The sequence below is a fragment of the Engystomops pustulosus genome, chromosome 1 (assembly GCF_040894005.1).
Source record: "Engystomops pustulosus chromosome 1, aEngPut4.maternal, whole genome shotgun sequence".
In the NCBI taxonomy this organism is placed as follows: Eukaryota; Metazoa; Chordata; class Amphibia; order Anura; family Leptodactylidae; genus Engystomops; species Engystomops pustulosus.
In genome coordinates, this window is record NC_092411.1 from 142,238,558 (window position 1) to 142,257,149 (window position 18,592).

Sequence of the window (18,592 nt, forward strand, 5' to 3'; positions counted from 1 at the left end):
CTGTGGTAATGAACCAGGTGGTCAGGCAGGGCTCAATAGCACATGCGTGACCACCACTTCCAGGGTGCGGTGGTGGTTGTATGCAAGGACAACAATCTCCTTTCCAAGGGACAACATGGCTACGTTTAGGGGAAATTATCTTCACACTGGTTAAATTTTTTTAAAGACATGCAATTGAAGAGATGTATGTATATGTTAGGTGTATTAAATTACATGTGAATGCCCAGATGAGAATACCCCTTAAGGTATATTGCCATGATGAGGCAATGATTTTGAAAGAGATTTCTATTGGTACCTCCACAGTACTTCCAGCAGCACACAAATAAGCACAGTACTATAAACTGTATACAAAATGTAAATGTCAAACATTGTTTATTTTTTATGATCTATACAAAGTGTATCAGACTTTTTGGTGATAGCCAAGAAATCCTCTTTAGTTCACATGATAATACGTCCATAAGCCTTTGATTCTTTCACAAAATATTGCTATTCTTATTTCACAAATGTATTTGTTGTAACTGTTTTTCTAGTTTTGCATAAAAATGTTTATAAATTCAAATAAATGACTGTTGGTAAACAGTCAAGACAAACAGAAATGGCTGAAGAGTTGGTGCATTTCCCTGGGCGCTGATTAGTAATCTGTGCAGTGATTTGTAATCACTTCCTGTTATATTAACTCTAGTAGAGCAGAAGAAGGGAAAATGAGAGGCAGCATGGAATTCTTTTATCTTGTGCCTTGCCTACCTTGACCTTCAAGTTTGGTATGAACTCCCCCTAAAGTCTGCTGAAGGAATTGCAGGTCACAGTGAATAGCTTTGTGACAAGATATGTAGCCTTGGGCTCTGTAGGGCACATTGCTGCTGAAATTAAACCACATCACCCTAACACATAGGCAATAAAATCAACAGTGGCCTCCATAATCTCTGTAGTTTACTCACAATATGGAATATATGAAAAGCAAGCATGACAACAGACTAAAAAGCCAGTGGCAGTTTTCTGTTCTTGGACAACTCAGCTTCCATTTCTGCCTGAATATGTGTGTTTGTACACAGATTTATCTATACAACCCTCTCTATATCAAAAATATCTGTATGTATTTATTTGCAATATAATATATATTATGTGTGCTTGGTATAACTGACAAAACGGAAAATACGTGGAAACAATATAACTACTGTGTATGGTACCATATTTATTATGAATATGTATAATAGATATTTAAAGTGCCAATGTCCAAACATTTCATATATATATATATATATATATATATATATATATATATATATATATATATATATTACAATATCCATCCATCACGAGTTTTGCATTGTAAGAATTTTTAAAAAAAAGCATAAAATAGCTTTTTTTTAAAAAATGAATGTATCTGCTTCTATAATTTACTTATCTTAGTATGGAGACTTAGTGATAGCTATTAACTAAGTAACTATATTTTTTGTGCTCACATCGGAATTCTTGGTGATCATTTTACAATTCTTGGCGTTTTGTGGCCAAACTACATCCCTTCTTGTTAAGGCAGCTATAAAGTATTTGTTGATTATTATTTTTCTATATGTATATCGATTGATATACGTGTATGGAATGATCAGGCTGTCTATAATATTGTTTATTGTAAAGGGTTCTTATTAATATTGACTATTTCTACTACATTGTATGGATATTATGTATAGATGTTACTCAGCTGGTGGCAATGGCATATGGCCCAAATCAGAGCCTATGACTGCAGTGTAGATGAGAGATGAAATGCCCACAGATGTGCCACTCCTGGATCAATAGTTGCAGGACATTTTTATGTCAAGAGTGGAAGAGGAAGTATAAGAAGTTGTGTGTTACCAGATGAGTCACAAGAGCCTCTTGGGTGAATATAGTGTGAGGTCTGTTTCCTGTAAGGTGAACTATTAACGTGCTCATGGCACAATGTTATTTACTGAATGTGGGTGAGAGCCGGAAACGGGTAAAAATATATGAAATAAATTACTACAAAGATGAGATCAATTTACAAATAAAAGCACACACTGTATAGACAGATAGAGATACAAACAATATATATTATGAGAAATTAAACAGAGCTACATCGACTATTCTATCACACTGTCTCGCCGATATTTTTCCATTGCGATACAACATTCTCAAGAGAATTTAGATAAACATATGTCTGAATGGTGTCTATGTATTTTATTACGTAAATAATACAATATAACATGGATAGATAAATAGATACTGTACAAAGATTTATACGATAGATGGGATACTATAGAAAGATAGACATTGTAAAAAAAATAGATAAATAATACGCCAACTTTGTTAGACCTCGTTTATTTTTGCATTTGTCTTATTGTATTTTGGATAAATATTATAGCATTAATTTGCACGTGGAAAGAAATGGTTAGGGTTTTACTACAGCCTGGTAGAGGCATTAATATGGATTGTGGGCTATATGGCTATAATATAGAAGCAGCTCGGTTGGTCGCTTGCCGGGATCATAAAGTAAAATAATATTTGTTTCTAATATTATTACATATTTGCAATCGCCTGCTGTCGTTTATGTGCTGCTATAAGTAACTAACCAGCTGTGGTTTTCCATAGCTTACATACTGATAAACCACACTTTTCACCAATATATGATGAATAAATCGATTATTTTGCATATTTACCAGGAGTCTGCGCTATGTGGCATGTGGTTACTATGTTAGTTAAGGTTGTGATTTTTCCATGTGTACCATTAGATACAGTGAAATCATAAGCAGCCAAAGTATAATGTGTTTATTGTAGGATTTAAGTGTAAAATTGATATATAGATCAACGTCAAAGCAAGCTACCTCTAGGATGAACAATTTCTACAGTGGAAACATATATTCAAGCCTTCTATTATCCAACTAATATGGATCGATCTTTCTCTCTTCATCACATATATCTGTTATTTTATCATCTAGCTCATATATATATATATATATATATATATATATATATATATATATATATATATATAATTCTCTGTTACTGATCTATGGCATTGATCGATCATGTAAATGTAGTTTTAGCATATCCTTAGTATTATTATGTAGTCTGGCTGTTCCTATCAGCATGTATCCACATTTATTCAGCTTCTGTACACAGTGGAATATATGCAGAATATTGGGGCACTTCTTTGCTTGAGCCTGACAGATAGATCTTTGAAATCCCCATAAAACTATTAGTGTCGGCCATGGATCCAGCCCATGTGTATTTGATTCATTTAGACGTGTTGGCCGCGGACGATTTTCTAGTAGTTGGTATCATGGGGATTTCTTGTATGGGAAGAAAGGGATAAATGTATTGGAGTTTTGCACGCTTGGTTTGGGATTCAGATTGCAGGCACTTCCTTGTAATTCACCATGGCCGCACAGCACATTTGGGATTATGTAGCGTTAAGGTAAATATAGAGCTTTTCCTCCCAGATCGGATGCTTCATAGTGTATGCTATCGATAGCAGATCTATATATTGAATATATATGATGTTACAGGGCGCTGGATTAGCACAGGACATATATAACGCTATAAACTATGTACATACATAATGTGAGACTAGTCGCTCCTAAATGCCAGCACAGCCGAGGAATCGATTAGGAGCGCGGGTGTGCAGAGGCTGGAGCAGCGCCCCCTCATTAGCTCTGGCAGGGCGGGGAAGGTGTTGGCGGCATTATTCCCCACATGGGGAGCACGGGGCTCGCGCTATGCTACACTCAACTTCTCCACACTTCCAGTCGTTTGTCAATGAACGTGACGTCGAGAACAGCGGCCCCTCGGCGTTTCTTATTGGCGCGCTATTGGCCAATGGACATTCGTTAGCCTCACGCCCTCTGTCTTAATCCAATAAGCGAAGAGCGCTGCCCACATTCCGCTTTAGTGAATGACAGCTGTTGGATGATTGACGTGGCGCTTCGCGGTAAGCCCCGCCCCCTGCCGGCACAGCTTAGCCTCGAGCGCTGTCCACATGAAGCAGGTCCTGAAAGGCGCCGCACACGCTACAGAGCAGCAGCCGTGGCCATAGCTGCAGTAGCAGCACATACCTTCACTGTCCTAAGGAGCCCCGGAGGCTGCGGAGCCATCACTGGTCTCCAGGAAAGTTTTCCTCTTCTCCCCCTCAGTGTCCCCTGGAATCCCACTGGAGCACTTCCCACCCATCTCATCTATGTGATATCTAACAAACTGGGATCTTATCGCCTATGATGAGCGCCCAGGAGGTGGCACGAGCCCAGTCCTAGCATCGCCCTGTATGGATGGACACAGCTGCTGCTGCTGCTGGTGAAGTTTGCACTGGATTGTACAGCTGGAAGATAGTTAGTGGAAAAAACAAATTCTAGATGACTAGATCCAGCCTCTGCTATGAGGAGGTGATTCTGCTGCTGAGGAGAGCCTACTTCTGGGATCGGACCTGGGGCTGGATCATTGTTCTGGATCCACAAGATTACTGAGGAGATTACTACAGACACCTGCCTCTGCCATCCCCGGATCGCTTCCATGGAAATACACTGTAAGCACGACCCGTTTGCAGCAATGCATAGTAAGTAGGCTGCTTGTTCACTTACCTGCCGTGCTGGCAGTCCCGCCACTTACCTACCTGCTCCCCATACGCTCTGTACTGCTTTACTGCCAGAAGCTACAAAAAAAGGTTTTACTATAAAAAGACAATTTTATTTAGATTTGCACATTTGTAAATAATATAATTTAGCCACTTGTATTAAAAAATGTTTCTTTTTTAAAATTGTAAATAATTTTAAATTATTCTTTGCTGTGTTACACAGTTATTAAGGAAATACATCCGAGAGGTTTGTAGGCATTAATAGCAATATAAACTGTAATACACAGGCTTTATCATTATCTTCTTCCATTTACAGGAAAGGAATAATCATAAACGATTCTAGAAATGCTATAGAATCCAGTACTCGGCACTAGATAAGGTGCCTAAGAACAACATGTGCAGTCTGTTTATATCTAGTATACATCCATATACAGACACATTTGGAATATGGAAGTATTTTCTGTTTACTGTAATATATATATATATATATATATATATATATATATATATATATATATGCATATATCTATATATATATACATATATATATATATATATAGAGAGAGAGAGAGAGAGAGAGAGAGAGATAGAGAGAGATGCATATATATATATATATATATATATATATATATATATGTATCGGTAGATAGTCTGTGTGTATAAGTGCTAAATTAAATGTGTGTATATATATATATATATATATATATATATATATATATATAAATAATAATTATAAATATTCCCCCTCCATATAGTAACCTCATTAATTTAATTAAATCTGTTATTTTTTACGCAGCTGTAAAACAAAATTCTATCTATCTTTTATCTATTTATGTCCTTGTCTTCGAGGCAGTTTCCATTATTGTAATGTATACTGTATGTTGAGTTATAGTTAGAGTTTGTGTGAGTCTAGCCGGGGCAGTGCTGTATGTATAGTACATCTGTATGTACAGATCTTGTCTCCTGTATACGGCTTGTGAATGCTGTAGCCACAGGAAGCAACTGCAAAAGTTGTGTTCAGTGTCCGTGGCCAGAATACCAGACTAGAGAGTCACTCAAGCAACACATCCAGCTGATCCGAGCAAGCCATTTTGTTTCCATTGCCTTGTAGTCTCCCAAACATTGCTGACATCACACTGTGCAATAGAAAAGATCAATGTTTCTTACTTCCTATGGGTTTGTAAGCATTAAGAATCAAACCCATCATAAATCATCATCATAAATTAACAAAGGAACAATGAGTGGAATAATAAAGTCGCTAGTATTTACAATATAAACCTAATTGTTTCAGTCCTAGATAAAAACATGGAACAATATTAATTGCCACCAAATTACATGATAACTGGTTATAGATCGTGATACCATCATATCAAATAATGTGGAGTAGCATTAAACCGTTGGTTTTCTTATAGGTCCATGCTGATATTATTATGTTTCCTGACACCCCTGAAAATAGCACTTGGCACACACAGGGCCCTAGCAAAGCAACTTGTGAAATGAAAGCAGTTTATGGTTTTGTAGTCCGGGTACACTTATATACTTGTTGGCAGCAAATTTGCAAATAATACAGTGCAGGTATCACTATGTGAAGAGGTTGTATTATACTCAGAGGGGACACTGGCCATGGTTTATTAGAAACAGATACATCAACATTTACTGCCTCTTGCTCAGTGGCACATGAAGAGCCCCCACCTTTGTACTCATGTGTTCATTCTGCACATTGCTAACCAGCTACAGGGTTTCATATTATACATAAAGACATATAGATAGATAATTTTGCACCTAGTTCACTTTGGTATACCTATTATGTTTACATTTCTATAAATGGAAAAATGTTTGACACAATGAATCATTTTATCTGATATAAATATTTATATTATTAATAAGTTAAAGTAATATAATATATATATACATAAATATTTATATCATATTTAATATCTATTTTCATGTATTATAGTATAGATTTGTTTTTAATTGTATTTTGAGTTGTTAATTAGATCTTACTTAATACATAATTATATAATGCACCAATATAATATAATAGTATAATATTTTCACGTGAACCACTCCACTTTTAAAACACTAGGCTTTTTGTGCAGAGATTGCTGAATTGGAGCTCTAATAGAAGTTTACCAAATGCCCCAGATATATAAAAAATGATTATGTATATGGTACATTTAGGGAGCAAAAGTTGAGGAAAAACAGTTTGTGATTTTGGACTATGAAATGGTATTTTAGGTTTGCTGATATTCTAAAAGCCAAAATAGTCATTGATTTCTTTTACTTTGTTTTCTATTAACAAGTAGTTTTATGTACAGGCTGACTATGTAAGAAAATATATAATAGTGTTATTTACCATATGCAACATTGTAAATTGATAAAATTAATTTTCATTACTTCATGACTTAAGGTATGCAATATTTATTTTTTGGGAATTTCTATATTATTTCAAACTTCAATTTACCTATGGAAGTTATTTTAGTAAGTTATTTATTGAAACTGTTATTAAGAGTATTAATTAATATAATTAATATAGTTACTTTTATCACTGGTATTTCACATTCTCAAAAAATACCTATCCTAATGTTTTATAAGCAGAGACAGAATCTGTATTCCATATGCAACAGATAAACCCCATATTAAATGATCCTCCTCCATTAGGATGGAACCAATCACTGGCAGACAAAGGGTCTCACATTTGATTTGTGCCCTCTGCCACAAGCAGGCACATCCCAACAGCTGTCACTGTTGTTTATATATTCGCTTTAGATTTCACTTCTAGTATATTAATCAAAATCTCTCTACTGTATCCAACAGAGCAACTGCCACAGTAGAGGGGCTTCTCATGGAAATATTGATTTTTACTTAATCACTTGATCCCATAACCCTCTTGCATCTTTATTATTTGTCAATTTCAGTTAAACATTAGACCTGAATACATTCCTATTCAGATGATTCTTTACAATGCACTAGATAGCAAAGTGAAAGCTGCATGGGTTTCTTGTAGACTTATGGTTAGTTTTTTAACAAGGAGTTAAAATCATAAGCTATAAAGCAATCACGCAAGATTAGTTTCATTCATTGTCACTTCTATTATAGGAAAACTTACTGTATGTTTGAAATGTATTTTACTGTATTGGGCTTTATTACTCATTTACGATTGCTTTCAGCCAACAGTAATACAAAATAAGTAAAAAAGACCTCGTACTAGTAAATTATCAGAAATATGAACAAGATAGCACAATTGATTATGAATAGGACATTTGCTTATTAAATAATATTACATTCATTTTGATAAAATATAAATGATTTAATGAGAGTCAAAAATGACAAAAGCAGCAAAGGAGTGAATTGAAACTACATGTGTATACAATATAGAAAACACTGCAACTTGATGGGCAGACTCCACTCCACCAGTCGTACATAGACTGTAGCTGCCACAGTATAATAATATAAACAGGCTTCTTAAAAAAACATTCAGAAAATAATTGAATACTATATCATAAAACGCACAGCATAGTCTTATTTTCACACAACAATGCACCCATTGGCTATTCTCTAGGGTAAGGCATGGAGCAGGACAAAGGGAGCATAAGCTAATGTTCTCAGCTTCTGATGACCTGCACCAGAATGTGTCCTGGTTCCTTTGGAACAGATACATTTGCCCCTGTGATAAGATTTTATTTTAAACCAACGTGAATGAAGGCAGAAGGTTTAGGGCTATTGCTAGCCGTGGATGTCCCCTCCTTAATTCAGCCCCTGGCCTTGTCCTTATTTAAGAAATAGTTATTTAAATGACCACAATGCTGATTGAGTTCCTGTTTAATAGAAACTCTCCCTGGTTTTGCATAAAATACGCTTCAATATTGAATCAACTCTAAATGCTATTAATCACACTTGATTAGTTTGTTTTAATGTGATTCACTGTGCAACATAGGTGAACCTTACATGATTAACGGCTGCAGATAATATCTTTCCCCAGCTGGGTCACTGTCTCATACTATACAATCTGCTGTGTGGCTCAGTGCCGAAGTTATGTTAAAGGTACAGATCTGCTTTCACAGGGCAGATATCTGTTTGGGCTTCATAAAGATTTCTAATCATGTCTACTTTTATTGTAGGCTAAAAGCAGCATATACACCATGCCAAAATGGGATATAAACAGCGGCAATATGTTAAAACACACGCATATAAATGCATTGCTGTGTGACAAATTATTATTACGCTAACGGGTAAAAGTATCATGAAATGATATAGTAATAAGCAACAAAATAAGTCGTGGAAATAAAACACTTTTTTATTTATAATTTTTATTGATATTCATACAGCACCACCATCTTCCCAAGTCCATTTTAATGGGGGTAAGAAGATAAATATAACATAATAATACAACAAGCAGTTCAATTATAGAAGATAGAGAGGGCTTCCACTTTAATTTACCATCTAAAAAATTTCAGGCCCAATGACTCTTCTAAAACCATAGATCCAGTAGTCTCTTTGCTTTGTCTGCACTCTACAATACATCATCTCTATGCAAGAAAAAAAAATAATAAAGTGAAGTGGGTAATACTTATAAATTTGATATATTTTTTTGTTACCATTCCGTTATCTGAAAATATTGAGTATTCTATTGAAACATTTTTTTGTAGTGGTTTGTAAATACTATATAGCAGTGGTTAGCGAATTTTAGCATTATTCAGAAGACCACCTCACCTATTTGGATTCACTTTCATCCAAATTTGGATATTACTCATAGTACCCTGAGAAACTGTACTGTACTGAATGCTCTGAATATTCTTTTGGAGTTGTTATCAATTTGTTGATGCGCATCTTATGTTAGGGTAAGTCATAAAGAAACTTACAAGCAGTGCTAGCTTATCCCTACAGACCTATACTAATACTACTAATACTATACTAATATATATATATATATATATATATATATATATATATATATATATATATATATATGTAGTGTAATATTACTGTGCACGCAGGTAAAATATATCCCATTCTCCCCTGCGCTTGGTAGTGGAAGGATTACGGTAAATTATGTTTTTAAAAGGCCAACCTATTTTACACAAGCGTTTGAGATATAATGAAGCTAAGTAGAAGTTAATGGCGTAAGCTGAATTTAAAGTACTCTGAATAAAGACTTACAGCTCATTATTATTGACTTTTTAACAAAGCCTTGTGTCACTTGGTATCCCAAACGACATTTCACTGTTGTATAATTGGTCATTTGTAAAGACTGCACAATGGGGGTAATTCATTAATTCTGATGGTGGTGATCATGGTACTTTCAGAAGGACACCCACGTTACCATCTGAGAATTTAGGTACATGGAGAGACAAAAATATTCAGTCAATATATTTAGCATATTTGAGGTGTAGTATAATCTGATAAATACTTGCTTGAATACATCTGAGTAGAAACTTAATACAGATAGGTTTGCTGCCCAAGTCTAGGCCACAGTGTCAGAGACACAGTCTAGGCCTCTAAATCTAATGTCATCACACTTCATGTTAGTGAGCTTTAGAAGTACAACTACAAGGCAGTTGCATCCAGGCCCGAGGCTGTAAAGGGATCAATGACCTTTTTGTACATAAGAACACATTAGTATTACACATGTGATAGTTGTTTAACCTTGTTACACATTAGGCTAATTTCTCATGTCACTATTCTAGTCAATATTTTGCTTCAGTATTTTGAAGCTAAAACAAAAAATATATCCTAAACTCAAAAAATGTACAGATCTTTCCATTACAGGCAGTCCCCGGGTTACATACAAGATAGGGTCTGTAGGTTTGTTCTTAAGTTGAATTTGTATGTAAGTCGGAACTGTATATTTTATCATTGTAATCCCCGCCAGAACTTTTTTGGTCTCTGTGACAATTGGATTTTAAAAATGTTGGGTTGTCATAAGAATCAATATTAACACTAAAGCTTCATTACAGACACATTTGATAACTGTTACAGCTGATTATTGTAGCCTAGGACTAAAGTACAATAAATTACCAATATCCAGAGGTCCGTTTGTAACTAGGGGTCATATGTAAATTGAGTGTTCTTAAGTAGGGGACCACCTGTATAACACTGTTGGTTCCACTTCTTCTTTCACCCATACTGATGATCAATACTGACCACTGAACTTTCCTCAATCATCTGGCACAAGTTAAGTTTATTCTGATGCTTCTGATGTTATCATCAGTGACCCTCATAGTAGAAATATATTTGCAGTAAACTTTTGTGATTGTACATTCTGTATTATGAGCAATACTGTACAGTGCACATACTACACAAGGAGATGCAGACATAATGCTGGAACTTTTTTGCAATGGCTACTGTAAACTAAATCCATGCTTCATATCTGCATAATATTTGTGTAAAGGGGGGAGAATTAATTCATCCTATGAGGAAAATGTGTTCTAGGTGCAATTTCACTAGAATTGTATTCATGTATATGTAGTATAAAACACAACAACTGCATTTTCCATTGGTTGAAGGGCAGACCTTCAGACAAGAGATGATTATTTCTTTAATATGGTTCCTTCATATGCCTTAGGATATGGCGGAATAAATCAAAAGAGAAATAAACTAGGTTGGTTGTCCATAGCAACCAATCAGAGAGCAGTGTTCAGTATTTCTAAAGCAGATTAAGAAATGACTGGTTGCTATGGGCAACCAAGTAATTTTTTTTTCAATCTAGTTTTTATTATTAGTAATGATGAAGGCAACAACTGAAAACCAAATAAAACAAAATGGATTAAAGCATGAAGGATGTTCATGCTTCCCACTAGGAAACATGTCAACAAATTGTAGACACATATTTATAATGTGCATATCACATGAAATATGAAAAAGCAAACCTTAGCGATGGTGGGGTATATAGTAGGGACAAGTGTATCTTATTTCTATTTTGTATTTATGCTTCAGCCATTGGCAGACTCATGTTGTAGTCCTGCTTCATTATCAGAACGGCTTGAGGGGACCCGCTAGCCTGCCATACACTAGGCCAGAAATTGGTTGCTGGCTGGCGCATCTGTGTGTTATGTATGTTTTGTATGATTCGTCCGAAATCTATTTCTGTGTATATTGTGGAGATAAGGGAGCATTTAATATACAGAAATTCAGCTTTATGGTACTTTCAAATAACAGTATCAGTACATGAAAGATACAATACAAAGGGATCAGTTGAATGTTGTACCTAGTCCTGAGATGTAAACCTCCATGCTGGAGGTTAAATTGAAGCAATGACATTTTATCAGGGATTCACACTTTGGATGCCCCTTAAACTTTTCCAGTTATAGAGGTAATTATCAACAAAGGTAAAATGAAAAAGTACGTTACGGAAAATAGGAAATTGGTTTCTTTTAAAATCAGCAGAATTAGGTAAAATGAATGTGAAAACATTACAGGGACAATTAAAATGAAGTTAAAATAAAAATAGGAAAGGTTAGATAAAAATAATACCTTCACCCATTATGTAAAGGTGTTTATCTTCAATGGCTTAAACACAGAATTTATAAAAAAAAAACATACAAAAGTTTTGTACGTAGAGCATGTTAATATTTACCTAAAATATTACTTTATATTCATTGTGAGTTAATGTTATCATTTATGTGATGCCAATAGTTTTATCAATAGCAAAGAGAATTTGACTTGAAAGATATACTGTACTTCTATACTCTTTCCTAGGGGTGAAGGAACTGGTAGAGGGGCTGTATGGACATAGTTATTAGGGGGATAGGGAGATACTAGCAAATGACTGAAAAGTGGTGTATTCCTCAAATATCAAAAAAGGGGTTCGAATCCCACCTAGGTCAACATCTGCAAAGAGTTTGTGACAAGAAAAAAAAATTCAAACAGGCAGCACAGTGAGAAAAAGGATTCAATCCATTTGGTGCCGACTATGTGGAGTACCCGGAGGAAACCCACGCAAACACAGAGAGAACATACAAACTCTTTGCAATGGTAATGTAGAAGTAGTAGCACTCGGTCTTTGTACAAAGCACAAAGCTTTGTACCCACATGTGAATAAAAATATCCTGAATTGGAAGATGGAGTGCTGCTACTTTCTTCATTACCATTGCAAAGAGTTTTTATGTTCTCTCCGTGTTTGCATGGGTTTCCTCCGGGTACTCTGGTTTCTTCCCACACTCCAAAACATACTGTTAGGTTGTTTAGATTGTGAGCCCCATGGGGACAGGGACATATTTGACATGCTTGTGCAGCGCTGCGTAATCTGTGTGCGCTATATAAATAAAGAATTATTATTATTAACCCCTTAAGGACGCAGGGTTTTTCGGCCGATTTCTCGCTCTCCAACTTCAAAAATCCATAACTTTTTCATTTTTCCGTGTAGAGACCTGTGTGAGGGCTTATTTTGTGCGTAACAAATTTTACTTTCCCGTGATGTTATTTATTTTAACATGCCGTGTACTGCGTAGCTGAAAAAAAATTCCAAATGTGGAAAAATTGAAAAAAAACGTCACGTGCGTCACGTTCTTGTGGGCTCAGTTTTTACGACTTTCACTCTTCGCTCCAAATAACATGCCTACTTTATTCTCTGGTTCGGTGCGATCGCGGTGATACCAAATTTATATAGGTTTTATTGTGTTTTAATACATTTTCAAAAATTAAACGAATGTGTACAAAAAAGAAAAAATTTTTTTTGCCATCTTCTGACGCTAATAACTTTTTCATACTTTGGCGCACAGAGATGTGTGAGGGGTCATTTTTTGCGAAATGAGGCGACGTTTTCATTGCTACCATTTTGAGGTCTGTGCGATATTTTGATCATTTTTTATTTCATTTTTTATGTTATGTAAAAAGGTGTAAAAGTCGCATTTCGGACATTTGGGCGCCATTTCCCGTCTCGGAGGTCACCGCCGGCCGTAACCGTTTTTATATTTTGATAGATCGGGCATTTTGGGACGCGGCGATACCTAATATGTTTGTGATTTTTACTGTTTATTATGTTTTATATCCGTTCTAGGGAAAGGGGGGTGATTTGAACTTTTAATATTTTATTAATTTTTTTTATTTTTTAAACTTTTTTTTTTCTTTTTTTTTTCACTATCTTTTAGACCATCTAGGGTACATTAACCCTAGATGGTCAGATCGCTGCTACCATATACTGCAATACTTCTGTATTGCAATATATGGCATTTTTGCAGCACATTCATTACAATGAGCCACTGGCTCATTGTAACGAATCTGCAGCTGCCAGATAGCCTCGTGTCAAAAGAAGACACGAGGCTACCATGGCAACCGATCGCCGCCCCCCGATGACGTTCGGGGGCGTGGCGATCGAAAAAAAGATGGCGGCGCCCGCGCGCCGCCGTCTTTTAAATGCCGCCGGCGACTTTGCCGGCGGCAACGGGGGGGTTAATAGCCGCGATCGGTGCTAGCACCGACCGCGGTTATTAGCGGTGGGGGTTTTATGCATTTTGCAAAAACCCCCACCTTTGTATGAAGAGGACTCAGCCCGTGAGCCCTCTTCATACACTCCTTATACCTCTGCGCCGTAGAGCTACGGCGCAGAGCGTTAAGGAGTTAAGTGTCCATGTCTGAAAACGTGTTCCATAGATCTGAATAAGGTTATAGAATTATTTTGAAAACCCAATTGAAAGACATTTACAGAATATTTAATAAATCCGATACATGTGACTATAACTATGAAATGAACCATCACAGCTATCATTGGCAGCTTTAAGAATACCCCTATGCCAACTTCAGATTTAACAGTCCAACAGAAGTTAGGGATATTTCAGAAATCTGATAACCATAGCAAAAGGCTAAAAAGATTTAAACTTCTTTTCTAGCAGAATTTTATTTCAGGATCATGTTAGGACTGAAAACACTGACACATGATTTTAAGGAAAATAAAATGGGTATTTTTATCTGCTAAAAATATATACCTTTGTTTTTAATCAGCTATATCACAAACTGGCAGCTTTATAGAGTTTTTCTTTTAAATCAAAGTAGGAGGAGAAGTTTGTTCCCTAATTTTGTACTGAGGTTTATATTGAGTAGCAATACCCAGCATGCTTCATTTTTAACACACTTTGTTTATCCCAGATCTGTAAGTTCATGTATTATAAATGTTGGTGGCTGCACTAGCACTTGACACAACCCTTATATACTGGGTCCTGTACTAGGTCATATTTCACATTCTTTTTGCAGTTAAGAAAATGAAATGTGTCTTTTATGTGTGTATTAGGGATGCAAATGGAGAGTTGTGTTACCAAAGACATCCGTAAGCGAGAAGATCAGCTAATATGGCTGACAATGGTGGCATTTCATTACGTAACGTCCAGTTCTAGAAGCTACTATAAGGAAAAGTATATAGTTCAGTTACTTTACAAAAGTTATAAGAATATATAATAAATGCCCCATCACTGAGGGCCTTAAATCTAAAGGAGCTAAATCAATGACAAGAAATGAGATCTTTACTTTACAAAACCAGTGTAGAGGAGTTTGACTAAAAATAATAGCTGAGTGTTGTTCCACCATATCGTGACTAAAACCTTTATGGAAACGGGATAATCTTATTTCTGTACCTCATGGTGTTTTAAGAAAGACAATAAAGCATTGAAGTTTTAAAGATACGTCCTGGACAAGTGCTGGATTTTTTCTTTGCTCTTTATACATATAGATGGCCACTGGTCTTGTCTGTGCACTTGTGGGGTGGTCTTGGAAGGCGGTGAACTGGTGAAGTGGCTTGTTGTACTCTTTGATTGACCACTAATCCATTATAGCCTCTGCTCATTGTAATCAAAGGATATGGAGAAACTGGGGACCCCTCTTCTGAAGATTCATAGGGGTCCCTCTTGAGTGGTGAGAGATGCTCTATTAGACAAATCACCTACTCTGTGGTATAATATGGAGAATATCATAATTTCATAACATTTATCTTTTATCTCGTCATTATTTATTCATTATGGCTCCTATTTTAGGAAAAGGAAACCTTTAACAGAAGTACTAGACAAGTAAGTTGGTACCAATTAAGTGCAAATTAGAAAGCCTGCTCTTTGTCAATGCAGTTTATGTCAATTCAAGCTTAACAGAGACAATATTCCCAGGTGAAGAAACTGTATGTAATGCAAATGCTCAGTGGATATTCCTAACTCCAGCTACAACTTTTTGCTTGCATTGATTATATTTTAAATGAGTTGGCACTGAGTTTTTATTGCACTATAGCTAGGTTATCCTATTAAATGCCAACCAGATACAATTAACCCTTAACGACCAGGACCTTTTCGTTTCTGCATTTTCATTTTTCACTCCCACCATCAAAAATCAATAACTTTTTTTATTTTTCCATGTAAAGAGCTGTATGAGGGCTTATTTTCTGCCTAAGATATTACACTACATAGTGACGGTATTTAATATTCCATGCTGTGTATTTGGAAGCTGGAAAAAAATTCCAAATGTAATGAAATTGGTGAAAAAATGCATTTGCGCCATTTTCCTGTGGGCTTGTATTTTACTGGTTTCATTATGCACCCCAAATGACATGGTCGGTTTGATCACAGGGATACCAATTTTATTTTATAATATTTTCATACATTTGCAAGAATTAAAACCTCCTGTATGAAAAAATAATTCTTCATTTTGCCATCTTCTGGCGCTAATAACTTTTTCATAGTGTATGAAGCTGTGTAGGGTGTCATTTTTTGCAATTTTTGATAACATTTTCAAAATCTTTCAAAATGGCAATTTTGGCATTTTTTGACTGGGCACTCTTTTTTTGTTACGGGATAAAACAATAGTCAGCAGCAGAAGTGTGTTGGGTGCCAGTAATGCAGGCCAATACTAGATCATAGATCCTCCAAATGAATGAAAAGAAGTTGCAGCAGTTCCTGCACTCGTCGGATTAATCTGGAGGCTCTGACCTTCTGACATATCTGGTGGGTGGTTGTGTTGCCAGGCAATTCTATGCCAGGTCCAGTCAGGTGTAGAATTGAACTATGGTTCCTGGTGCAAGTTATTGCTAGTGCACAGGCACGGAGTATGAACTGTAAGGCCCCCTTCATGCCCCTCTACTCTCACTTGATGTGGAGGTGGGGAGAAATAGTCACAGTAACTGGGCGTGAACTCTGATAAATCTTGCCCTGTTTTTATCTATCTGTCTATTTATCTATCTATTTGTCTATCTATCCACCATATATATCCATCATATATCTAACTGTCTCGACAATCGATAATCATTGATAGTGATAGCTCCTGTATATGTGTAATATTAAATGTTTGATATAATATATAGATTTGTCAGTGGTTCTTCAAACTCATCCATAACCTCCTCCACAATTTCCGTATGTGCACCTGTCTCTGAATCTTTACCACTTATACCCCCATGACTGCTGTAAGGAAAACACTAAACGGTAATTTCATCTTATTTTTAGGTAGAATCTCTCTTTTTCCATTTTCTTCTTTATATTCTTATGGACTGGCCTACCACTTCACACATGTAGCCCCCAGTTCCTCTGGTTTGTCAGCACGGTCCATTTCTACTCACTTTTCACTTTAAGGGCAGGATATGGACAAGGAGAGTAAGCCCTAATTCTGAACCACACCAACTAGTTCATGCCTGCTTACTGATTTACCCTGAACAGTGGCAAATAACTGGGCATCGGTCCCTCCATGCCACAGTGTGGATGTAGCAAGACTGACAAATAGCACAAGGGTGAGGTTTACAATCCGAGTCACAACAAAATAACATGTACAGTACATAATCAAATAGACAGGAGAATACAAATAAATAGGAAGAAGCCCATTCAGAAAGCTAGTAAACAAACTGTGTGACTGGTAAAGGAGGATGGTGCACACAGGGTTTATATTAAGGTGCTCCAGGTGAGAGAGGCAGGGTTCTGAAGGTGTGTGATCCTTAAAAGTTGCTAGTTCAGAGCAAGGATTGCAGAGAGGCAGCAGTCCAAAAAATAGAGCACTGCTCAGACAACAGACTGAAAAGCACCAGATGGAATTCAGCACCTTCTCAGCCTGACAATACTAACTGCAGTAAAGTAGACCGAGATACAGACACAGGTCTAAATCAGGCTATTACTAAAAAGCAAGTATAAACCAGAACAAACCATCTTTATTATTACATGGATTTTATTATGAGGTAATAGAGTAAGTACCGTCTGTTATATACTATATCAAAGAGACATTTCCATTTACTTTAAGAAAAAATCTTATAAAAACTTGGTCTCAGTTAGTGCATTAGTTTTCTCAACCACAACTTAGAGTGCGAAAAAAAATACTTAAAATATTTTAAAACTGTACATAGTCTCAGTATCTCCCTGTAGGGGAAAAATGATTTTGGAATTCTTGATCCATTATCTTTACCCATATGTTTACATAAAGATGACATGGTAGATGAGATAATCCATGAGACATGTGAACAAATTATTTTATTTTATGACTTAAAGTCACTATGGAACTCTAGCTTTAAAAGGAAAAGCATTCCTGAAAGAACATGTCTCCTTCATAACTGTTCATTTCTTGCTAAAATTAGCATAGCTAAACTAATAGAAGGCGGCAGTATGACAAATGTCCAAAATCTGAACATTATTCATCTGCATATTACTGCTCGCTAATTGTCGTAGTTTGTACAACTTTATAGACATGTATGTATATTTCTGTAACCATTCTTCGTCTCGGTTAATAGATCCCTGTAGAGTGTTCACCTCATCGAATAAATGTCTCTCATAATTATTCATGCTTAAACAACTGACTTGAGATGTATTTGACCTTCCTGTCATGCACTTAACAAATGTCTACTGTTCCTTGTGCCTGTAAGTCCTATATTAGAACATTAGTTGTAAGGGTATTTACAAAAAAAGGTTCTCCTTTTTGCTTCCATTTTTCTACTGTGTTTAATCCATTGCGATCCATATTGATCGGCTCATGTGTGTACCTTTTGATTCCCAGTTTGGTCCATACTACTTCTATATTTGAAAAGTCTTAAACAGGAATACATCTAGTAATATTTTTGGCTGATGTTTG

General features: G+C 36.0%; 1 protein-coding gene across 5 annotated transcripts in view; it reads left to right on the top strand.

Annotated features, from left to right (window-relative positions):
- PAX5 (paired box 5) overlaps nucleotides 1–18,592 on the top strand; it is a 149,329-nt gene that overhangs the window by 18,466 nt on the left and 112,271 nt on the right. Inside the window, exon 1 of one of the 5 annotated variants that reach the window (XM_072155085.1) lies at nucleotides 4,008–4,561. The exons of the other annotated variants lie outside the window; for them this stretch is intronic. Within the exon in view, the coding sequence (XP_072011186.1) occupies nucleotides 4,519–4,561 (43 nt within the window). The 5' untranslated portion in view covers nucleotides 4,008–4,518. Of the gene's footprint in view, nucleotides 1–4,007; nucleotides 4,562–18,592 lie in introns of those variants that run through there. 5 annotated transcript variants of the gene reach the window in all.